At 34.4% G+C, this 26,408-nt stretch overlaps 1 protein-coding gene across 1 annotated transcript in view; it reads left to right on the top strand.

The window, feature by feature from the left end:
* Positions 1 to 26,408, top strand: part of side-II (sidestep II transmembrane protein) — a 482,796-nt gene that overhangs the window by 189,223 nt on the left and 267,165 nt on the right. Inside the window, exon 3 of the mRNA XM_073967649.1 lies at positions 20,915 to 21,041. Within this exon, the coding sequence (XP_073823750.1) occupies positions 20,915 to 21,041 (127 nt within the window). The remainder of the gene's footprint in view (positions 1 to 20,914; positions 21,042 to 26,408) is intronic.

The following is a 26,408-nucleotide window of genomic DNA, read 5'->3' as shown; positions in this document are numbered from 1 at the left end:
CAATAAATCGTGGATTTTTTAAAAAATATTTTTCAATAAATCGTGGATTTTTTAAAAAATGTTTTTCAACATAGGGGATGGAAGATACCAAGGAACGGTCCTGACCGGTTTTAACATGGAAAATCGTGGATTTTTTAAAAAATGTTTTTCAACAAATCGTGGATTTTTTAAAAAATGTTTTTCAACAAATCTTGGATTTTTTAAAAAATGGTATTCAACAAATCGTGGACACTGACCTTCCCGTGGTGTCACCTGGGGAACTGCCTTTAACACCCGTTAAAGGTAGTGAGCTAACAGGTGCCGCGCGTTCACCCATAAGAACGTTAAAAACTTGATTTTGGGAGTCGGGTTAGAAAAACACGGTCTACTATGAAAAAAACGAAAGAACAGAAAGACGAACCCCTCTAAAGTTGACGAACCCCGCAAACGTTTTAAGGACCATGATCTGCGAATCTGCACCTGGAATGTTCGCACTCTTTATAGAGAAGGTGCAGTCTTCACATTGGCAGACGTACTTGAAAAGTACAAGTACAAGGAAAGCGTCACAACAACTCCTAAAGGTGACGCACTGTATTATAGCTGCCATGACGTAAAGCATGAGTTTGGTTGCGGATTTGTAGTTAGTCGGAGACTAAAACATCTTGTATCCAGCTTCACCCCAGCAAATGAAAGACTTGCTGCAATTCGAATAAAGGCGAAATTCTTCAACATCAGCTTTATTTGCGCTCATGCTTCCACAGAAGCAAAGGACGAACATACCAAAGATATATTTTACGAGCGCTTAGAAGAAACATAAGACCGTTGCCCTGCCCATAACATTAAAATTATTCTAGGCGATTTTAATGCCAAAATTGGAAAGGAGAATCACTTTGGCCCAACAGTCGAGAATTTCAGTCTCCACAGTGAAACATATGACAATGGTATGAGGCTGATAGACTTTGCAGCTGCAAAAAACATGGTAGTTAGCAGTACCAGATTTATACATCTCGATATTCATAAGGGCACCTGGCTGTCTCCAGATCAAAGAACAAGTAATCAAATTGATCATGTTGTGATAGATGGAAGACATTCATCGAGCGTGTTGGATGTACGATCGTTCTGAGGCGCAAACATTGATTCGGACCACTACCTTATTGCAGCGAAGATACGTACCCGTCTTAACGTTGCAAATAAAGCACGAACAGACACAACGCGGAAGTTGGACATCGATAGGCTGCAAACACAACAGATAGCCACAGCATATTCCACTCAACTAGCCCAATTGCTTATAGAGGTACCTTACAATCAGTAGTAACGCGTAGCGCACGAGAGAGAGTGTGAAAAAATCGAGATGTACAGGAGCCAGAATGAAGTCCGAAAATTCTACCAAAGAGTGAAACATCAAACAGATGGTACAGACACATCCTCCTGTAGAAACCAGCAAGGTAATCTGGTAACAGATACAGATAGCGTGCTCAGGATATGGAAGGAACATTTCTCCAATCTGCTTCTATCCAATAGTAACGAAGACGACGATACCACAGATCCAATCCCAGAAGATGGTATAGAATGTATACCGCCCGGCCAAGATGAGGTAAAAACAGCAATTATCCAGCTGAAGAATAATAAAGCAGCAGGAGCAAATGGCTTACCAGCCGAACTGTTTAAAACCGCAGGCGACGCGCTGATAAGGTGTATGCATCAGCTAGTTAGCACCATCTGGCAGGAAGAACGCGTACCCGGCGATTGGAACCTGAGCATCCTGTGTCCCGTCCACAAGAAAGGAGTTAAGACTGTATGCTCCAACTATAGGGGCATAAATCTTCTCCCTATTGCCTATAAGATAGTGTCAGGGATATTGTGGGAACGACTAAAGCCAATGGCCAACGAAATAATTGGACGATACCAATGTGGCTTTAGACCTGGCAGGTCCACCATTGACCAGATATTTACCCTGCGGCAAATCCTGGAGAAGACCCAAGAGATGCAGATCGACACATATCACCTTTTTGTCGATTATAAAGCAGCAGTCGACAGTCCCCTCCGATCAAAGGTATTCCATGCAATGTCTGAATTTGGAATCCCCGCAAAGCTCATCCGGTTTTGTAAGATGACTTCAACTGATACTAGGTCCTCATTTAAAATTGGAAAGAACCTCTCCGAACAGTTCAATACCAAAAGAGGTTTCAGACAAGGAGACAGCCTTTCGTGTGACCTATTCAACATTTTGCTGAAAAAGGTAATACGAGATGCAAATGTCAAAAGAAATGACACAATTTACACCAATAGCCACATGTTACTTGCTTATGCTGATGATATAGACATCGTGGGACTATCAGTAAAGGAAGTAACTGATACCTTTAGGAAGGTCGAAGCAGAATCTGCGAAAGTGGGTCTGGCGATAAACGGCGAAAAGACCAAATTGATGGTGTCGACGCGCAAAGTGTCCATAGAGCTCGGACGTGGAAGTGGAAGTTGGTACCTATTATTTTGAGGTAGCTAAAGACTTCGTCTACCTCGGCACTGCCATAAACACAACAAACAACATCAGTTGTGAAATAAGAAGAAGAATTGTATTGCCCAACAGATACTACTATGGTTTAAGTAAGCAATTTAAAAACAAAGCCACATCTCGTCAAACAAAAATAACACTATACAAAACGCTGATACTACCCGTGCTGATGTATGGCTCCGAAGCATGGGTACTTGCACAAGCAGATAAGGTAGTCGTTGGTGTGTTTGAAAGGAAAATTCTTCGAAAGATCTACGGGCCGATTTGCGTTGACGGTGAATATCGACGTCGTATGAACCACGAGCTATATCAGCTAAAATATTTTTCAATAAATCGTGGATTTTTTAAAAAATATTTTTCAATAAATCGTGGATTTTTTAAAAAATATTTTTCAATAAATCGTGGATTTTTTAAAAAATATTTTTCAATAAATCGTGGATTTTTTAAAAAATATTTTTCAATAAATCGTGGATTTTTTAAAAAATATTTTTCAATAAATCGTGGATTTTTTAAAAAATATTTTTCAATAAATCGTGGATTTTTTAAAAATAATCGTGGATTTCTTAAAAATATTTTTCAATAAATCGTGGATTTCTTAAAAATATTTTCAAAAAATCGAGGTTTTTTCAACAAATCGTGGATTTTTCTTCAAAAATAATAAATCCACGATTATTAAATATATTTTTCAAAAATCGTGGTTTTTTCAACAAATCGTGGATTTTTCTTCAAAAATAATAAATCCACGATTATTAAATATATTTTTCAAAAATCGTGGATTTTATATATAATATTTTTTCAAAAATCATGGATTTTATAAATAATTTTTTTTCAAAAATCGTGGATTTTATAAATAATATTTTTTTTTTTTTAAAATCGTGGTATTTAAAAAGAATATTAAATTTGTATTAAATTGCTGATTATACATACCACTGTCCTCTCTGGCATTTTGCTAGTTCTCACAGTATTATTTATAGATATATCTGTCAATGTTTGTGTACCTTAGATGCAATTCTACCATGAGTGAAATTATATTTCCATCTTGGGCTCTGAGTGGCAGGAGGTAGATTCTTATATATGGATTTGATTATGTTGGTGGTATTTTCGTTTATAAAAAACCATTCACACACACCCCCACATAGGTATACAGCAACGTCAATATATTATAGCTATTACCCAACAAATTCATTCCCATCCATATATCCCTTCTAAATGAATTGACAAAGCAAGTGGCAAAGAGATGGAGAGAAAGTGACGACATAAACACATACACGTGTGTCATCTACATATGCTTACCTCCATTTGCTGTTGTTATACATATAAATATTTCAAATATTAAATGACACGTAGAATTATTACAACGATACATTTCTTCTTCTCTGTCATAGCCTCAGACCCTTCTCGTCCTTTTGTCGTTTAAATTATTGTCTAATTTGAAAGTTTGTGGAACAATTTTCCTTTTTTTCTGTTTGTGAATGAAAATAAAATGTCCTCTCTCTTCCGTTCGCTTTCATTGAGGAAGAAGATAAAAAGAAGCATTTGTCTATGGGCTTCCTAGAGAAAGTTGTGTTATGCATGTGGAGCATACATGAATAGGTGTGTGTGTATGTCTAATATGTCAATGATGATATGCTAAATGAGTTTCCTTTGTCTATGTTATATTCCTTAACGTAGACACTTTTTCCAGTTCATCTCCTACTCCACCCACCCTCATTGAATAACAAAGCCATCCTTTTGCTGTGGTGTTTTTGTGTGTGTAACATGGAAGAACACAGCAAACAAGTCTCATTTGCCTTTTTCCTGTTATTTTGATATTGTCGTTGATTACGGTTGGTGTTGTTGTTCTTGTCTCATATATTTCTCCCTGTTTCATCATATATGCCTGTTGATGACGCTCAACTATTTTATATGGGTGATTGTTGTCCTTGTTGCTTATTATGGAAATGTGTCTTGTTCATATCAGAGGGTGTTACTTTTGTAGGTTGGCCTCACAACAACTACTTAATGAGTGGCTAATGAAACCCTAAATAATTTTAATTGATGTGTGACATACTGGTATTTCTTAATTAAAGGTTTTAATTTTCTTAAGGTTTTCTTTTTTATTTCCGTAAAGGGCGTTAAGTGTTAAACTGTTGATTGGGGCGGGTTTTTAAAATAATTTGTGTGAAGGACAGATTAGAAAAAATATTAGCTGGGTAATAATCGTTGCAAAAAGGGATATCAGGAATTGTTTACAAAATATTTTTCATAACAAAATTGTGTTTTTTTAAGAATATTTTTGAAGCAATAATCGTGGATTTTTTAAAGAATATTTTTCAAGCAATAATCGTGGATTTTTTAAAGAATATTTTTCAAGCAATAATCGTGGATTTTTTAAAGAATATTTTTCAAGCAATAATCGTGGATTTTTTAAAGAATATTTTTCAAGCAATAATCGTGGATTTTTTAAAGAATATTTTTCAAGCAATAATCGTGGATTTTTTAAAGAATATTTTTCAAGCAATAATCGTGGATTTTTTAAAGAATATTTTTCAAGCAATAATCGTGGATTTTTTAAAGAATATTTTTCAAGCAATAATCGTGGATTTTTTAAAGAATATTTTTCAAGCAATAATCGTGGATTTTTTAAAGAATATTTTACAAGCAATAATCGTGGATTTTTTAAAGAATATTTTTCAAGCAATAATCGTGGATTTTTTAAAGAATATTTTTCAAGCAATAATCGTGGATTTTTTAAAGAATATTTTTCAAGCAATAATCGTGGATTTTTTAAAGAATATTTTTCAAGCAATAATCGTGGATTTTTTAAAGAATATTTTTCAAGCAATAATCGTGGATTTTTTAAAGAATATTTTTTAAGCAATAATCGTGGATTTTTTAAAGAATATTTTTTAAGCAATAATCGTGGATTTTTTAAAGAATATTTTTCAAGCAATAATCGTGGATTTTTTAAAGAATATTTTTCAAGCAATAATCGTGGATTTTTTAAAGAATATTTTTCAAGCAATAATCGTGGATTTTTTAAAGAATATTTTTTAAGCAATAATCGTGGATTTTTTAAAGAATATTTTTTAAGCAATAATCGTGGATTTTTTAAAGAATATTTTTCAAGCAATAATCGTGGATTTTTTAAAGAATATTTTTCAAGCAATAATCGTGGATTTTTTAAAGAATATTTTTCAAGCAATAATCGTGGATTTTGTAAGGAATATTTTCCAAACAATAAATGTGAATTTTTTAAAGAATATTTTTCAAGCAATAATCGTGGATTTTGTAAGGAATATTTTCCAAGCAATAATCGTGGATTTTGTAAGGAATATTTTCCAAACAATAAATGTGAATTTTTTAAAGAATATTTTTCAAGCAATAATCGTGGATTTTGTAAGGAATATTTTCCAAGCAATAATCGTGGATTTTGTAAGGAATATTTTCCAAACAATAAATGTGAATTTTTTAAAGAATAATTTTCAAGCAATAATCGTGGATTTTTTAAAATAATCGTGGATTTTTAATACTTAAAAATATTTTTCATAACAAACTATTGTTAATAAAAATAACCATAGATTTTTTTAAAATATTTTTAATAAAAATAACCGTAGATCTTATTAAAAAATATTTTGAACAACAACAACTTTTTTAAAAAATACTTTTCGACTAATAATTTTGGATTTCTTCCATATTTAAATAATTTGGATTTTTTCCAAATTTTTTTTTCTCAATGAATAATTTTGATTTTTTTTGTGGAGAAATAATTATGGATTTTTTTTTTAGTATTTCCTAGGAATAACTTCGGTGAAACTATATTTCTTGAAATAATATTTCTTTTACCAAATATTTATTGAGAAACTAGCGGACCCGGCGAACTTCGTCTCGCTATTAAGGAATAAAATTTCATACAAAAACTCAATTTTCGATTTTTCCAATTTTCCGACTTTTCCAGAGAGATTTTCCAAAATTTTCTTCCGTAAAGACCTTCTCCTCGCAAATACGAATAACTGACAAAAAATTTTACAGAAATCGGCCTAGCCGTTCTCATTTTATGAATTACTATACATTTTTTACACCATTTTTATATATATAGATACTTGTGGATTTTTTAATAACATTTTTCTACGAATAATAAAAATATTCTAAAAAAATCCATGTTTTGTGGTCTAAAGGTCTTACTTACTTACTTACCTGGCCCATTACAGAACATTTGTTCCATATAGCGAACTAAAAAAAGATCTTCAATTCTCTCTGCTTTTTCGCTTCGCTTTCTGGAGTACCGCGCCTTTTCATTTCTTCATCCACTTGTATGCTCCATCGAGGCTTAGGTCTACCGATTCTGCGTGCATCGCCATGTGGCATGTATTCATACGCCTTTTTAGCGGGTTCATCATCGCTCATTCTTATGATATGGCCTAGCCAACGCAATCGTTGCATCTCGATACGTTTAACTATATTCATGTCTTTGTATAGCTGATATAGCTCGTGGTTCATACGACGTCGATATTCACCGTCAACGCAAACCGGAAAGTAGATATTTCGAATTTTCCTCTCAAACACACTTATCTTATCTGCTTGCGCAAGTACCCATGCTTCGGAGCCATACATTAGCGCGGGTAGTATCAGCGTTTTGTATAGTGTTATTTTTGTTTGACAATTCTTCTTCTTATTTCACAACTGATGTTGTTTGTTGTGTTTATGGCCGTGCCGAGGTAGACGAAGTCTTTAACTACCTCAAAATTATAGGTACCAACTTCCGAGCTCTATGGACGCTTTGCGCGTCGACAGCATCATATTGGCCTTTCGCCGTTTACCGCCAAACCCACTTTCGCAGATTCTGCTTCGACCTTCCTAAATGTATCAGTTACTTCCTTTATTGATCGTCCCATGATGTCTATGTCATCAGCATAAGCAAGTAACATGTGGCTATTGGTATAAATTGTGCGATTTCTTTTGATATTTGCATCTGGTTTACCTTTTCTAGCAAAATGCTGAATAGGTCACACGCAAAGGTACTGAACTGTTCGGAGAGGTTCTTTCCAATTTTAACTGAGGACCTAGTATCAGTTAAAGTCATCTTACAAAGCCGGATGAGCTTTGCCGGGATACCAAATTCAGACATTGCAAGGAATATCTTTGATCGGAGGCGACTGTCGAATGCTGCTTTATAATTGACAAAGAGGTGATATGTGTCGATCTGCATCTCTTGGGTCTTCTCCAGGATTTGCCGCATGGTAAATATCTGGTCAATGGTGAACTTGCCAGGTCTAAAGCCACATTGGTATGGTCCAATTATTTCGTTGACCATTGGCTTTAGTCGTTCGCACAATATCCCTGACACTATCTTATAGGCAATGGGCAGAAGACTTATGCCCCTATAGTTGGAGCATACAGTCTTATCTCCATTCTTGTGGACGGGACACAGGATGCTCAGGTTCCAATCGTCAGGTACGCGTTCTTCCTGCCAGATGGTGCTAAATAGCTGATGCATACACCTTATCAGCGCGTCGCCTCCGGTTTTAAACAGCTCGGCTGGTAAGCCATCGGCTCCAGCTGCTTTATTATTCTTCAGCCGGTTGATTGATGTTTTTACCTCATCTTGGCCGGGTGGTATACATTCTATACCATCTTCTGGGATCTGATCTGTGGTATCATCGTCTTCGCTACTATTGGATACCAGCAGATTGGAAAAATGTTCCTTCCATATCCTGAGCACGCTATCTGTATCTGTTACCGGATTACCTTGCTGGTCTCTACAGGAGGATGTGCCTGTACCAAAGCCACCTGTTTGATGTTTCACTCTTTGGTAGAATTTTCGGACTTCATTCTGGCTCCTGTACATCTCGATTTTTTCACACTCCTGCTTTCCATTTCTCTCTTTTTCTTGCGTATGGTATGATCCTCATACCATTGTCAGATGTTTCATTGAGGAGACTGAATTTCCCGACAGTTGGGCCAAAGATATTCTCCTTTCCAATTTTGGCATTAAAATCGCCTAGAATGATTTTAATGTCATGGGCAGGGCAACGGTCATATGTTTCTTCTAAGCGCTCGTAAAATATATCTTTGGTCTGTTCGTCCTTTTCTTCAGTGGGAGCATGAGCGCAAATGCAGCTGATGTTGAAGAATTTAGCTTTTATTTGAATTGCAGCAAGTCTTTCATTCACTGGGGTGAAGCTGGATAGCAGATGTTTTAGTCTCCGACTAACTACAAATCCGCAACCAAACTCATGCATTACGTCATGGCAGCTATAATACAGTGCATCACCTTTAGGTGTTGTTGTGATGCCTTTCCCAATCCATCGTATTTCCTGTATGGCGGTAATATTCTTTAAAAAATCCACGTTTGGTTGTCATTTACTCCAACTCCTCAGTCTTGTATACATCTCCTTTAAACCTGGTAGAACTTATGAAACACATTAGAGTGCCTTAGTTCAAAAATTCCCTGGAAAAATTCCCTTAAAGGTTAAGGTCACAACTCAGTATACACATATACCCTCTAACAGGAGTTGTACGTACATATGTACATGCAACCTGATACATTAATCTTCTAAGCGTATTCCTTTTTAAGGCTGACAAACATCCCTCCAATAAAAAAGAAGATCAAAATAAATAAGAAAGACGAAATCATTTAACGCTGTGAAATTGTGTGCATTTATTTAAATAAATTAATCCCAGGGGTTAGATGTAATGCTGTACTTTTGTTGTTGTTTTTTTAGTTCTTCTATCAAACGTTTTCGATTAAGCACACGCATACATACATAATAAAGTATAGACCTTTACACATGCCGAGCAATAAGTTACGAAAAAAAGATATATGAAAAAATAAATTCTAAAAAACAACAACAAATTTTCTTTTTCAACATATCAGACACACGTACAATATATGTAATAATGCGTATCTGTCTGTCTACGTTTGATTAGTGTGTGTGTGCGTCGGTGAGTTGAAGTCTTTGTGTATTTTGTATAAACAAAAATATTTCCATTTAACTATAACATATCCTTGGCCTGTTCTTATTTTTTTCTTTGTTTGTTTATCATTATTGCCAAGGGTTTGTTCCACATAGTTACAATTTTGACTCCCAAGCCATCTGTTTTTTTTGCACACACACGTCTATTTGCATATTTCTAATCAAATTTAGAATTATTGTCACAGATCCACATAATAGTGGTGTGTGTGTGTTTGTGTGGGGTAAATTGGGTTTATTAAAGTGAAAGTTGATGTTTGCTTTCTTCTTCATGTTGTTGCTGTTGCCTTTTCACCATTAGCTCCATGTCCTGATTATCCCTCATTCATGTGCTTAACTAAATTGCCCTCACTTGCCAGTGTCGAGTTGCCAAATATTAGCCTCTTATCTGGATAATAATTTTGAAGGCAATTCCATCATTTTTTGTTTGTTGACTTTTCTGGCTCTGAGAAGGAAGCATTGCTGGTGTTTGTTGTGATGAGAATGACGATGATGTGATGATATTTCATTTTCATATAAATGCATTTTCATTTAGGATTAGTGGAATATTTTTTTTGTGCTTGTTCGAAAATATTTATGAGTGGAATTGGTAGGGAGTATGAATATAAAATTGGGTTTTTTTGATAAACAGAATAGGTTATTTTTTTTTCAGATAAGCTTGTTAAATTGTGTAGTAGTATGACGGTTACAAAAAATGTCTCTGCGGAAATATATTTTCTCCAGTCATAACCAACCGAATTGTTTTAATTTAATATTTTGTGATTCCTTTGGAAGAAATCCTTATCTTATTTTTTCGATATAGGTTAACGTTTTTCTTAAGCCTATATTTAATATATACTATTCTATAATATAGGGTGGCGTAGGGGATGGAACATGCCAAGGAACTGTCCTGACCGGTTTAACATGGTAAAGCCCATGATTTATCTTGGTCCCTCTTTCATCTCAAGTGGACACTGACCTCCCCGTGGTGTCACCTGGGGAACTGCCTTTAACACCCGTTAAAGGTAGTGAGCTAACATGTTCCGCGGAAAGAGGAGCCTCTTTCCATAAGAACGTTAAAAACTTGGGTTTGGGCGTCGGGTTAGTAACCCTCCCCTAGAAAAAACAGCCTACTATGAAAAAACCAAAAAAAAGAAAAACAAACCCCTCTAAAGTTTACGAACCCAGCAAAAGGTTGTAGGACCATGATCTGCGAATCTGCACCTGGAATGTTCGGACTCTTTATAGAGAAGGTGCAGTTTACGCATTGGCAGATGTACTTGAAAAGTACAAGGCCGACATTACTGCCATACAGGAAATACGATGGAACGGGAAAGGCGTCACAACAGCACCTCAATGTGACGCACTGTTGCGCGATTGCAGATTTGTAGCTGGTCGGAGGTTAAAACATCTGGTCTGCAGCTTCACCCCAGTGAATGAAAGACTCGCAGCAATTCGAGTAAAAGCAAAATTCTTCAACATCAGCTTTATTTGCGCTCATGCTCCCATTGAAGACAAGGACGAACAGACCAAAGATATATTTTACAAACGCTTGGAAGAAACTTATGACCGTTGCCCTGCCCATGACATTAAAATTATTCTATGCGATTTTAATGCCAAAATTGGAAAGGAGAATATCTTTGGCCCAACAGTCGGGAAATTCAGTCTCCACAGTGAAACATCTGACAATGGTATGAGGCGGATAGGCTTTGCAGCTGCAAGAAACTTGGTAATTAACAATACCAGACTTAAGCATCTCGATATTCATAAGGGCACCTGGCTGTCGCCAGATCAAAGAACAAGAAATCAAATTGATCACGTTGTGATAGATGGAAGACATGCATCAAGCGTGTTGGATGTACCATCGTTCCGAGGTGCAAACATAGACTCGGATCACTACCTTGTTGCAGCAAAATTACGTACCAGATTAAACGTAGCAAACAAAGTACGATCGGACACAACACGGAAGTTGGACATCGGTAAGCAGCAATCACATCGTCCCGATAACATATCAAGACAATGGCAAAACATTGCCCACTCCATGCAAACAGCCGCACAATCAGTACTTGGATACCAGAGATCTCCACCAAAGAATCCATGGTATGACCAGGTGTGTCGTGCTGCTACCAAAGAGAAAAATGCGGCATATAGGGCTACTTTACAATGCGTAGCGACGCGTAGGGCACGAGAGAGATATCGGGAGAAAAGGAAAGAGGAGAAACGTCTTTTCCGCAGGAAAAAGAGAGAGATGGAAAAGCGGGAGTGTACAAAATCGAGATGTACAGGAGCCAGAATGAAGTTCGAAAATTCTACCAAAGAGTGAAACATCAAACTGGTGGCTTAGGAACTGGTACATCCTCCTGTAGAGACCAGCAAGGTAATCTGGTAACTGATACAGATAGTGTGCTAAGAATATGGAAAGAACATTTTTCCAAACTGTTGGTATCCAATAGTAGCGAAGACGACGAAGATACCACAGATCCAATCCCAGAAGATGGTATTAAATGTATACCGCCAAGCCAAGATGAGGTAAAGACAGCAATAAACCGGCTGAAGAATAATAAGGCAGCAGGAGCCGATGGCCTCCCAGTCGAGCTGTTGAAAACCGGAGGCGACACGCTGATAAGGTGTATGCATCAGCAAGTTGGCTCCATCTGGCAGGAAGAGACGTACCTGACGATTGGAACCAGTGCTTCCTGTGTCCCATCCATAAGAAAGGAGATAAGACTTTATGCTCCAACTATAGGGGCATAAGCCTCCTCCCTATCGCCTACAACGTAGTGTCAGGGGTATTGTGCGAACGACGAAAGCCCATGGTCTACGAAATAATTGGACCACACCAATGCGGATTTAGACCTGGCAAATGCACCATTGACCAGATATTTACCCGGCGGCAAATGCTGGAGATGACCCAGAATATGCAGTTCGACACCTACCACCTTTTTGTCGATTATAAAGCAGCCGTCGACAGCCGCTACGTTCAAAATTATTCCAAGCAATGTCTAAATTTGGTATCCCCGCAAAGCTCATTCGGCTTTGTAAAATGACTCTAACTGACACAACATCATCAGTTAAAAATAGGAAGGAACCTCTCCGAAGAATTTTGTACCCAAAAGAGGTTTCAGACAAGGAGACAGCCTTTCGTGTGATCTTTTCAACATCCTGCTAGAAAAGGTTATACGAGAGGCAACGTCGAAAGAAATGGCACAATCTACACCAATAGCCACATGTTACTTGCTTATGCTGATGATATAGACATCATGGGAAGATCAGTAAAAGAAGTAACCGACACTTTATGAATGTCGAAGGAGAATCTGCTAAAGTAGGTCTTGCGGTAAACGGCGAGAAGACCAAGCTGATGGTGTCGACGCGCAATGCGTCCATTGAGATCGGACCAACTGTTGAAGTTGGTTCCTATAATTTTGAGGTAGTAAAAGACTTCGTATACCTCGGCACCGCCGTAAACACAACAAACGACATCAGTTGTGAAATAAAAAGAAGAATTGTATTGGCCAACAAATGCTAATTTGGCTTAAGTAAGCACTTTAAAAACAAAGCCACAACTCGTGAAACAAAAATAAGGCTTTACAAAACACTGATACTACCCGTGCTGATGTATGGTTCCCAAGCCTGGGTACTTGCGCAAGCAGATAAGGCAGTGCTTGGCGTGTTTGAGAGAAAAATTCTTCGAAAGGTCTACGGACCGATCTGCGTTGATGGTGAATATCGGTATATCGTATTATGAACCACGAGCTGTATCTGCTATACAACGACATCAATATAGTTAAACGTATCGAGATGCAGCGATTGCGTTGGCTAGGCTATATAATAAGAATGAGTGATAATGAACCCGCTAAAAAGGCGTATAAATTCGAGCCACATGGCGGTGCACGCAGAATTAGCAGGCCAAAGAATAGATGGCGCAAGCAAGTGGATGAATATATGACAAGGCGCGGTATTCCAAAAAGCGAAGCACTAAACAGAGATAATTGGAAATCTTTTCTTAGTCCGGTCTATAGAACAAATGTTCTGTAATGGGCCGGCTAAGTATGTAAGTATTCTATGATATAATATATAATATTCGTTCTCCTGATATTAGGCGAACTTTCAAAAGTACAGCTTTTTATTGCGGAAGATCATATTTCCCGATATATGGGCCACAATTTTCCTAAATCTCTACGGACAAAATCACCCAAACAAAACATTGCTTTTTGTAAGACGCATTTTATATTTCAGTCATTTCCTCAGATTTGATCCCGAAATTTACACCCACAAAACCCTACCTCTTTAATTATTCGAACATAAATTGAATGTTGATATTAATAAATTTTTAATATTTTTATGTAAATAACATAAAATTAAATTATTATATTAAATTCCTTCCTTGAAGATTTATTTACTGTTCATTATTAAATATAATCCATCCGATATTTCATTACTTCCGTCATTGTTAGAAGAGATGAAAATAGGTTTGGCAATTTGTCATTAAGAAATTATGTTATCAACATTTCAATAGTTATTGACATAAATATATGACGGTAAATCAATAATTTATATTATTTTACCTTTTACAAAGGTAAACACACACATCAGCATTAATAATTTGTTATTACGTAGACAAAATCTTCCCATAATATGCAGATTCATATGTACGTACATATGTATGTGTGTGTATTAATAAATTTCATTACAATCATCACCTTTGTATTGGACATTCATTCATCCATTCATTCGTGCCTAACATGAACGTGATTTTGTTGTTGTTTTGTCGTCCATGTAAAACTGAGGTCACAACATTAGTTTAACAAATGTGTAAACATATTTGCCATAGCTTCCTGCCTAATGCGGAATGGGAATATGTAGGTTAATACACATGTAATAATTTATTAATCATAAATATGTTTAATTAACCATTAGCATTAGTCATTTTGTTAACATTTAGGCATTAAGGTAAGGTTGGGTTTTGAGAGGGGGTAGCAATGTGTGATGTGGGAGTGATTTATTATAATTTAATTAGGTGTTAGGTCCATTGATGAAAATGTCAATGGGCAAGGGCAATGGGACATGTCTTCTTATGTAATTAATTAAGGGAAATGTTCTGCAAGAAAATTCAAGAAATTATCAAGAAAATACAGAAAGATATTTCTATATAAAAACATGAAAAAGATTACGAAAAACATTTTTTTAAAAATCCCAAATTAAATTAAATTCTTTAAAAATCCATGATAAAATATTTTTTAAAAAATCCATAAAAATATGCTTAAAAAAATTAATGAAACAATATTTTTTTAGAAATCTATGAAAAATACATTTTAAAATAATCCTAAAAAAATATTATTTTCTTTAAAAATTCCATGAACATTATTCATTAAAAATCTATTAAATTTTATTCTTAAAAAAAAACACGAAAAATATTTTGTAAAAAAACTATGAAAAATATTTAAAAAAATTATGACACAAATATTCTTTAAAATATTCATGAAAAAATATTTTGTAAAAAATCCATGAACATTTTTTTTTTAAATCCACAAAAAATGTTTTTCCAAAAATCCAGGAAAAATTATTTTTTTTTTTAAATCCACAAAAAACATTATTTTAACATGTAAAAAAGTATCAGTCGGCTTTGCCGACAGATATACCCTCAGCCTGTGTAAATTGAAACACTTTTTTCCCAAAAAACTTATGTATAGGGGGTTTTAACCCTTCGGGCTGTTTTCTCAAAAAGTATGGACTTGCCCCTCAAAAAACTTTTACCATCGTAATTGAAGCAGCGAATGTAAGTTGCTTCAACAAAAATCAAAGTGATTCGATAGCAGGTCTTAAAGTGAACTTATCCGAAATTTTAAAGTGAACTTATCCGAATTTCTGATGGAGTGGACAAATATAGTTCATATTCAAACCTGATCTATATCTGGTAGACATATTGGGATGTGCAAAGTATGGACCAAATCGGTCACTCCATTCAAGAGTTATCGTGCGCATAATTTTTCCGAACATTTTTGAACTTTTGTGGGGGAGGTGCCTGAAGGAGTGCACCGATATTGTTTATCATCGAACTTAAATTAACTTTGGACAAAATATTACGACGGCCAAATTTTGGACCGAATCGGCAGATCCGTTCGAGAGTTATCTTGCGCTCCAACCACTACACTCGGTGTCACTACACCTTTCAGTTTATTTTCTCGGGAGGTATGGACTTGCCCCTGATGAAACTTGTACCGTCGTATGGGGGGCAGTGAATTCAAGTTGTCACAACAAAAATCAAATCGATTCGAGAGCAGGTCCTAAACTGAACTTTTTTGACATTTTGTGTGGGAGGTACCCGAAGGAGTTTACCCATTGAGTCCATATTAAAACCTCATCTAAGTGTGGTAGAAATTTCAAGACGTGCAAAGTATGGACCAAATCGGTTACTTCCTTCAAGAGTTATCGTGCGCACAAATTTCCCGAACATTTTCGAACTTTTGTGGGGAGGTACAGGAAGCAGTGGACCGATATAATCCATCTTCGAACTTGAAATAGGTTTGGACAAAATATTACGAAAGCCAAAATTTGAACCGAATCGGTTCATCCGTTCGAGAGTTATCGTGCGCACCAGCCAGACAGACGGACGGACATTGCTAAATCAACTCCAAATTGTCTGAAACACATTTCGTCCAAACATACTTGGGGTCTAAAACCATTATTTCGCTGAGGCACATTTTGCCAGTATGAAAGTGTATAAACCCTTTCTAGCCTAAAGGCTGAGGGTATAAAAATCCATGAAAAAATTAAAAGCTCACATTTTTTTAAAAATCCATGAGAAAGTATTTTTTAAAAATTTCTTAAGGAATATTATTTTAAAAATGCCAGAAAAATATTCATTAAAAAATCCACGAAAAAAAATAAAAATCCATAAAAAATTATTCTTTAAAAAAAATCCATGAACATTTATTTTATTAAAAAAATTCATAAAAATTTATTCTTTAAAAAATGCATAAACATTTTTTTTTTAAAATCCACAAAAAAATTTCTTTAAAAAATACCTGAAAAATATTTTTTAAAAACACATAAGAAATATTGCTTAAAAAATCTATGAGAATATATTTTTTTAAAATTCCTTAAGAAATATTATTTTAAAAATACATTAAAAAATATTAATTAAAAAATCCTCGAAAAAAATTTTTTTAATCTATAAAAAAATATTCTTTTAAAACGCCATGAACATTTATTTTTTTAATAATAATCCATGAAAACGTATGCTTTAACAAATGCATCTCATTTTTTTAAATCATTAAAAAATCCATGAAAAACTATTTTATAAAAATCCATAAGAAATATTATCTTAAACATGCATGAAAAATATTTTTTTAAAAACTCCATGAGAAATATTATTTTAAAAACCAACAGAAATTATATTAAAAAAAAAAAAACCATATGAAATATTATTAAAAAAAAAAATATTCTTTTAAAAAAATTGTCAAACAATATTCTTAAAAACCCGTAAAATATTTAAAAAACAAATCCATAACATAATATATTTTTTAAAATTCATAAAAAATATTTTCTAAAATATCAATAAAAATATCTTTAAATAAATCTATGAAAAAATATTTTGTTAAAAAAAAATATTAAATCCATAAAGAAGAAATATTCTTTACAAAATCCATGAAAAAAATATTCCTTAAAAAACCACCATTGGTGGATCATGAAAAAATATTCTTTAAATAATCCATGAAAAATTATTCTTAAAAAAATCTTGAAAAATATTTTTTAAAAAAGCCATGAAAATATTTTTTAAGTAATTCATTATAAAAATCCATGAAAATATATACTTAAAAAAAGCATGAAAAAATATTTTTTAAGAAAACTACAAAAATTATTCTTTAAAAAAATCCATGGAAATTTATTCTATAAAAAATCTATGAAAGGGAACTGATGAGATCCAGTGGCGTGGATCGAAACTAGTCTTCCTTGCCTTACCCCCTGGCGAACAATGCCAAACCTTCTCCACTAATAAACATGTTGTTTTAAATATTAAAACAACAAAAGGGATTAAGCCAGACTATTTTGAAAAATCAAAATTGTAACAGCTATCCCAATTAAATAAACGCCACCAATGTTCTATTTGAAAACATATTATTTAAAAATTCCATGAGAAAATATTCTTTAAAAAAGCGTGAAAGAGTATACTTTAAAGAATCCATTAAAAAATATACTCTAAAACATCCATAAAAAATATTCTTTAAAAAATCCATGAAATCAAAATTCTTTAAAAAAACCCTGAAAAAATATTCTTTACAAAATCAATGAAAAATATTCTTTAAAACTCCAGGTTCGGTCCCAGCCGTAACTACTTACAAATTCCCCTACTAACTCATTATTTTAACAATGGCATGTCGCACTGAATTACTAGTTATTCTATGACCACTAGAATAACTAGTTATTCTACAGGCACTGGTAGTCGAAAAATAAGCTATTAGTTAAAAAAATATATTCTCTATTTTTAGAACAGTTGAGGTGGAATTTGTTTTCAATTTCAACACACCTCATACTTTTATTTTATTTCGCCCCTTACTGGATTTGAACACACGAACTTCTGCTTTGTAGCCGAACACACTACATCCTAGGCCACGCACACCAACATTAATGGTTGTTTCAATGTTTACATGTACATACAAGTGTTCATTGTTTTTTGAACAAAGAGTTCCCGGCCGGCGGTGAGCGTTAAACATACAACACTCTAATTTATAGTCGGACAAAGTAGCTCTGTGCCACCATACTCATAACTTAATAAAGAGTAATTTAAGTAGTTATTTTTGTTTACCTTACTTTGTAATGGGTTACATAATTACTAATGGATCCTAATTTTTTCTGGGGTGGATCATAAAAAAATATTCTTTAAAAAAATCCATTAAAATATATTCATAAAAAAACAATGAAAAATATTGGTTAAAAATCCATGAAAATTTTATTTTAATAACCCATGAAAAATTATTCCTTAAAAAATCCATAAAAATATATACTTCAAAAAAAAACATGAAAAATTATTCGTTAGGACAACTATAAGCAATTACTCTTTAAAAAAATCTATGAAAATTTATTCTATAAAAAGTCCATGAAAAAATATATTTTAAAAAATTCATGAGAAAATATTCTTTAAACAATACTTGAACAAATATTTGATTTGGTTAAAAAATCCATAAAAAATATTTGAAAAATCGATGAAAACTAATCTTAAAAAAATCCATGGTCTATGGAAAAATATTCTTTAAAAATCCACGTTTGTTGGACTATGTAATACATATCCTTAAAAAATCCACGTTTGTTGGACTATGTAATACATATCCTTAAAAAATCCACGTTTGTTGGACTATGTAATACATATCCTTAAAAAATCCACGTTTGTTGGACTATGTAATACATATCCTTAAAAAATCCCCGTTTGTTGGACTATGTAATACATATCCTTAAAAAATCCACGTTTGTTGGACTATGTAATACATATCCTTAAAAAATCCACGTTTATTGGATGATGGAATACATATCCTTAAAAAACTCCACGTTTATTGGATGATGGAATACATATCCTTAAAAAATCCACGTTTGTTGGATGATGGAATACATATACTTAAAAAAATCCACGTTTGTTGTTTGATGAAAAAATATTCTTTAAAAAATCCACGTTTGTTGTTTGATGAAAAAATATTCTTTAAAAAATCCACGTTTGTTGTTTGATGAAAAAATATTCTTTAAAAAATCCACGTTTGTTGTTTGATGAAAAAATATTCTTTAAAAAATCCACGTTTGTTGTTTGATGAAAAAATATTCTTTAAAAAATCCACGTTTGTTGTTTGATGAAAAAATATTCTTTAAAAAATCTAAGTTTGCTGAACCATGAAACAATATACTTTAAAAATCAAATTTATGGATGAAAAAATATTCTTTTAAAACATCCATGAAAAATATTCTTTTATAACTTTCACAGTCTACATTTGTCTCAAAATATGTATCTGTAATTTAATAATTTCCTTTGAATATCTTTTAATTAATTAACTAATTTGTATCTTTTTATTTCTTTTTTCTTTCATGTTGCCCGATTGCTGCCCAAAACGGTACAACTTATAACCCCCGTTATTTCTCTCCAAATGTGGTTCTTTGATTATGGTAAAACGCACAAAATAAAACAATTCGCAACAATTAAAACCAATGACGAAAATTTGGACATGGTTTGGTGAACAACGAAACTACATTGTCAACAACGAAACCCCTCAACCTCAATATTACGAAAAATAAAAACCATAACCTCATACTATGGCATGCGAATGAACGAACGAACTACTTGCCGCTCTGGTATGGTATGGACCACAATGCCAACTAACCAACTAACGAACAAAACTACAACAATGTCTATAAAATGTTCATACAATATCAACCACTTGCACCCACGATATGGATGTGGACTAAAAATATAAAACCCACACACACATATACACAATAATATTTGGTCAACTAACCATAACAACGACAACAACAAATATCTTAACCTGAACTTTTTTGATGCTTTTGGTTATGAATGGATGAATGCTGTCTTTAATGCTACTACTGCTGTTGCTGGAACTATGAAACTTTGCTTTGTTGTTCACAACAACTAATGATGTCAATTGCATGGTGACATTGTCAAAAAACACAAACAACAACTTTGAACACCTTTTACTGTATCTGCTGGATGTGTGTTTGTTTGTATATGGATGGGACATCTCAATATATTCATCCGGCTGCTCTTTGCTCTCCACCTATTTTCATGCTTTGTGACGCGTTTGTTTCCTCCTTCTCTTCTTCTTGTTCTCATCAAACAATTGATGATTGTTTGGCCACCATGATGTTGTTATATTAATTAAATTTACATGGCTGATGCCATTACCGCTTTTGATGGTTTCTTTGTATGCCGTGCAATATTCGAACTTGTCCTCATGGCTTTGAATGTGAATCTTGCCTGGTCGATCGAAATGAAAATGTTTTTGCCTGTACGTTGTTGCTGTTGTCATGGTCATGGGATTTTGATGGCATAACAAAACAAACAAAACATAAATAACCCACTTGTCCTTCCATGCCTACCCACCATCATCTTTGTAAATGACATCAATATAAACAATACCAATGGAACCTATACCATCACCATTATCATTGTCTTGACACGCGAATATGTTACCCATCGGCATCATCACCTGGCCATTGGTTACTACTGGCATTGCTTTCTTTGTGGCTTTGGTCCGGTATTAATAAACCTGCTGGCTTTTATCGTTGTTGTTGCTGTTCTACCATCATCGTCATCAACTATCCTTGGCACCTTGGTCACGTTCATATTCATTTCTTGTGACCGGACAAATATCGTCGCATAAACTATTATCTATAACAAACGTTTTGCCCCACCGCTGTTACAACTCGCCTTAATATTATGTGTGTGAACGGGTGTGTGTCTGCATCTGTTATTCCTGCTTCCTGTTAATAGTTAAAACAAAAGATATTGAAGCTGTCGAGGGTAAATCAGTGTCACTGCCATGTCCCATATCTGCGCCATTGGATGATGTCTACATGGTCTTGTGGTTTCGTGATAATGCCGGTATACCTTTATACAGGTAAGTGGAGATTTTTGTGTGTGTTTAATTTTTGGTTTAAATGGTGGGTGAAGCTTTCTAAGTAATATAGAATGAGGTGGGTGACATAATGATATTAGAAGCATATTTAATAAACTGAAGGGTAATTATAAAAATGTTTTTCAAATTATTTAGATGTACAAACGCTGATTTTTTTACTTTGGTGGCATTAACTGAACGCTGATTCTTACCATAGAACTATGACTATACAAGTTCCTAGGTCGTTTGTACTAGTCCCTCATTTCAGCATAAAATTATTCAATTAATCAATCAGCGGTATATTATAGGATTTTGTACAATAACAGCCATTTGCCAATATCTTCAACGTAATCACATCTAAATTAATGTTAATAATTCTAATACACAACCCTTCAACGGAAGCGAACGAGAAAGGTAGACGAAATATTTGTAACTATTTACTGGAAGTTGTAGTTGTTGCTTCATGCGGCGTTATAATCTCTGTAATCTTTTAATATCCTTTTAGCCTTTAGAAACAATTGCACTGAGAGTATGGATAATGTGAATGGTCACAACACCTCTCAAAGGAGTTATGGTTATTACAACACAATTGGATTTGTGAGGCAATAAAGAAGAAACACTCAACTACACCCAGTTTTTCCTAATAATTTTCTTTGGAGGATTAAAATATTCCATAGATATATTTTACAATTTCAAAACTTAATTTCAAAAGTGCCTCCAAAAAAAATTCTTATAATATTCGCGCCTCCAAAAAATATTCCAAGCCTTCTGAAGTGCCTCCAAAAAATATTCTTAAATTAAAATATCCACGCCTTCTGAAGTGCCTCCAAAAAATATTCTTAAATTAAAATATCCACGCCTTCTGAAGTACCTCCAAAAAATATTCTTAAAATATCCACGCCTTCTGAAGTGCCTCCAAAAAATATTCTTAAATTAAAATATCCACGCCTTCTGAAGTGCCTCCAAAAATATTCTTAAAATATCCACGCCTTCTGAAGTGCCTCCAAAAAATATTCTTAAAATATCCACGCCTTCTGAAGTGCCTCCAAAAAATATTCTTAAAATATCCACGCCTTCTGAAGTGCCTCCAAAAAATATTCTTAAAATATCCACGCCTTCTGAAGTGCCTCCAAAAAATATTCTTAAAATATCCACGCCTTCTGAAGTGCCTCCAAAAAATATTCTTAAAATATCCACGCCTTCTGAAGTGCCTCCAAAAAATATTCTTAAAATATCCACGCCTTCTGAAGTGCCTCCAAAAAATATTCTTAAAATATCCACGCCTTCTGAAGTGCCTCTAAAAATATTCTTAAAATATCCACGCCTTCTGAAGTGCCTCCAAAAATATTCTTAAAATATCCACGCCTTCTGAAGTGCCTCCAAAAAATATTCTTAAAATATCCACGCCTTCTGAAGTGCCTCCAAAAAATATTCTTAAAATATCCACGCCTTCTGAAGTGCCTCCAAAAAATATTCTTAAAATATCCACGCCTTCTGAAGTGCCTCCAAAAAATATTCTTAAAATATCCACGCCTTCTGAAGTGCCTCCAAAAAATATTCTTAAAATATCCACGCCTTCTGAAGTGCCTCCAAAAAATATTCTTAAAATATCCACGCCTTCTGAAGTGCCTCCAAAAAATATTCTTAAAATATCCACGCCTTCTGAAGTGCCTCCAAAAAATATTCTTAAAATATCCACGCCTTCTGAAGTGCCTCCAAAAAATATTCTTAAAATATCCACGCCTTCTGAAGTGCCTCCAAAAAATATTCTTAAAATATCCACGCCTTCTGAAGTGCCTCCAAAAAATATTCTTAAAATATCCACGCCTTCTGAAGTGCCTCCAAAAAATATTCTTAAAATATCCACGCCTTCTGAAGTGCCTCCAAAAAATATTCTTAAAATATCCACGCCTTCTGAAGTGCCTCCAAAAAATATTCTTAAAATATCCACGCCTTCTGAAGTGCCTCCAAAAAATATTCTTAAAATATCCACGCCTTCTGAAGTGCCTCCAAAAAATATTCTTAAAATATCCACGCCTTCTGAAGTGCCTCCAAAAAATATTCTTAAAATATCCACGCCTTCTGAAGTGCCTCCAAAAAATATTCTTAAAATATCCACGCCTTCTGAAGTGCCTCCAAAAAATATTCTTAAAATATCCACGCCTTCTGAAGTGCCTCCAAAAAATATTCTTAAAATATCCACGCCTTCTGAAGTGCCTCCAAAAAATATTCTTAAAATATCCACGCCTTCTGAAGTGCCTCCAAAAAATATTCTTAAAATATCCACGCCTTCTGAAGTGCCTCCAAAAAATATTCTTAAAATATCCACGCCTTCTGAAGTGCCTCCAAAAAATATTCTTAAAATATCCACGCCTTCTGAAGTGCCTCCAAAAATATTCTTAAAATATCCACGCCTTCTGAAGTGCCTCCAAAAAATATTCTTAAAATATCCACGCCTTCTGAAGTGCCTCCAAAAAATATTCTTAAAATATCCACGCCTTCTGAAGTGCCTCCAAAAAATATTCTTAAAATATCCACGCCTTCTGAAGTGCCTCCAAAAAATATTCTTAAAATATCCACGCCTTCTGAAGTGCCTCCAAAAAATATTCTTAAAATATCCACGCCTTCTGAAGTGCCTCCAAAAAATATTCTTAAAATATCCACGCCTTCTGAAGTGCCTCCAAAAAATATTCTTAAAATATCCACGCCTTCTGAAGTGCCTCCAAAAAATATTCTTAAAATATCCACGCCTTCTGAAGTGCCTCCAAAAAATATTCTTAAAATATCCACGCCTTCTGAAGTGCCTCCAAAAAATATTCTTAAAATATCCACGCCTTCTGAAGTGCCTCCAAAAAATATTCTTAAAATATCCACGCCTTCTGAAGTGCCTCCAAAAAATATTCTTAAAATATCCACGCCTTCTGAAGTGCCTCCAAAAAATATTCTTAAAATATCCACGCCTTCTGAAGTGCCTCCAAAAAATATTCTTAAAATATCCACGCCTTCTGAAGTGCCTCCAAAAAATATTCTTAAAATATCCACGCCTTCTGAAGTGCCTCCAAAAAATATTCTTAAAATATCCACGCCTTCTGAAGTGCCTCCAAAAAATATTCTTAAAATATCCACGCCTTCTGAAGTGCCTCCAAAAAATATTCTTAAAATATCCACGCCTTCTGAAGTGCCTCCAAAAAATATTCTTAAAATATCCACGCCTTCTGAAGTGCCTCCAAAAAATATTCTTAAAATATCCACGCCTTCTGAAGTGCCTCCAAAAAATATTCTTAAAATATCCACGCCTTCTGAAGTGCCTCCAAAAAATATTCTTAAAATATCCACGCCTTCTGAAGTGCCTCCAAAAAATATTCTTAAAATATCCACGCCTTCTGAAGTGCCTCCAAAAAATATTCTTAAAATATCCACGCCTTCTGAAGTGCCTCCAAAAAATATTCTTAAAATATCCACGCCTTCTGAAGTGCCTCCAAAAAATATTCTTAAAATATCCACGCCTTCTGAAGTGCCTCCAAAAAATATTCTTAAAATATCCACGCCTTCTGAAGTGCCTCCAAAAAATATTCTTAAAATATCCACGCCTTCTGAAGTGCCTCCAAAAAATATTCTTAAAATATCCACGCCTTCTGAAGTGCCTCCAAAAAATATTCTTAAAATATCCACGCCTTCTGAAGTGCCTCCAAAAAATATTCTTAAAATATCCACGCCTTCTGAAGTGCCTCCAAAAAATATTCTTAAAATATCCACGCCTTCTGAAGTGCCTCCAAAAAATATTCTTAAAATATCCACGCCTTCTGAAGTGCCTCCAAAAAATATTCTTAAAATATCCACGCCTTCTGAAGTGCCTCCAAAAAATATTCTTAAAATATCCACGCCTTCTGAAGTGCCTCCAAAAAATATTCTTAAAATATCCACGCCTTCTGAAGTGCCTCCAAAAAATATTCTTAAAATATCCACGCCTTCTGAAGTGCCTCCAAAAAATATTCTTAAAATATCCACGCCTTCTGAAGTGCCTCCAAAAAATATTCTTAAAATATCCACGCCTTCTGAAGTGCCTCCAAAAAATATTCTTAAAATATCCACGCCTTCTGAAGTGCCTCCAAAAAATATTCTTAAAATATCCACGCCTTCTGAAGTGCCTCCAAAAAATATTCTTAAAATATCCACGCCTTCTGAAGTGCCTCCAAAAAATATTCTTAAAATATCCACGCCTTCTGAAGTGCCTCCAAAAAATATTCTTAAAATATCCACGCCTTCTGAAGTGCCTCCAAAAAATATTCTTAAAATATCCACGCCTTCTGAAGTGCCTCCAAAAAATATTCTTAAAATATCCACGCCTTCTGAAGTGCCTCCAAAAAATATTCTTAAAATATCCACGCCTTCTGAAGTGCCTCCAAAAAATATTCTTAAAATATCCACGCCTTCTGAAGTGCCTCCAAAAAATATTCTTAAAATATCCACGCCTTCTGAAGTGCCTCCAAAAAATATTCTTAAAATATCCACGCCTTCTGAAGTGCCTCCAAAAAATATTCTTAAAATATCCACGCCTTCTGAAGTGCCTCCAAAAAATATTCTTAAAATATCCACGCCTTCTGAAGTGCCTCCAAAAAATATTCTTAAAATATCCACGCCTTCTGAAGTGCCTCCAAAAAATATTCTTAAAATATCCACGCCTTCTGAAGTGCCTCCAAAAAATATTCTTAAAATATCCACGCCTTCTGAAGTGCCTCCAAAAAATATTCTTAAAATATCCACGCCTTCTGAAGTGCCTCCAAAAAATATTCTTAAAATATCCACGCCTTCTGAAGTGCCTCCAAAAAATATTCTTAAAATATCCACGCCTTCTGAAGTGCCTCCAAAAAATATTCTTAAAATATCCACGCCTTCTGAAGTGCCTCCAAAAAATATTCTTAAAATATCCACGCCTTCTGAAGTGCCTCCAAAAAATATTCTTAAAATATCCACGCCTTCTGAAGTGCCTCCAAAAAATATTCTTAAAATATCCACGCCTTCTGAAGTGCCTCCAAAAAATATTCTTAAAATATCCACGCCTTCTGAAGTGCCTCCAAAAAATATTCTTAAAATATCCACGCCTTCTGAAGTGCCTCCAAAAAATATTCTTAAAATATCCACGCCTTCTGAAGTGCCTCCAAAAAATATTCTTAAAATATCCACGCCTTCTGAAGTGCCTCCAAAAAATATTCTTAAAATATCCACGCCTTCTGAAGTGCCTCCAAAAAATATTCTTAAAATATCCACGCCTTCTGAAGTGCCTCCAAAAAATATTCTTAAAATATCCACGCCTTCTGAAGTGCCTCCAAAAAATATTCTTAAAATATCCACGCCTTCTGAAGTGCCTCC

The sequence above is a fragment of the Musca autumnalis genome, unplaced genomic scaffold, assembly GCF_047663935.1.
Source record: "Musca autumnalis isolate F117 unplaced genomic scaffold, ASM4766393v1 scaffold_2, whole genome shotgun sequence".
NCBI classification, from domain to species: domain Eukaryota; kingdom Metazoa; phylum Arthropoda; class Insecta; order Diptera; family Muscidae; genus Musca; species Musca autumnalis.
This window is presented reverse-complemented; position numbering and strand designations above follow the sequence as displayed.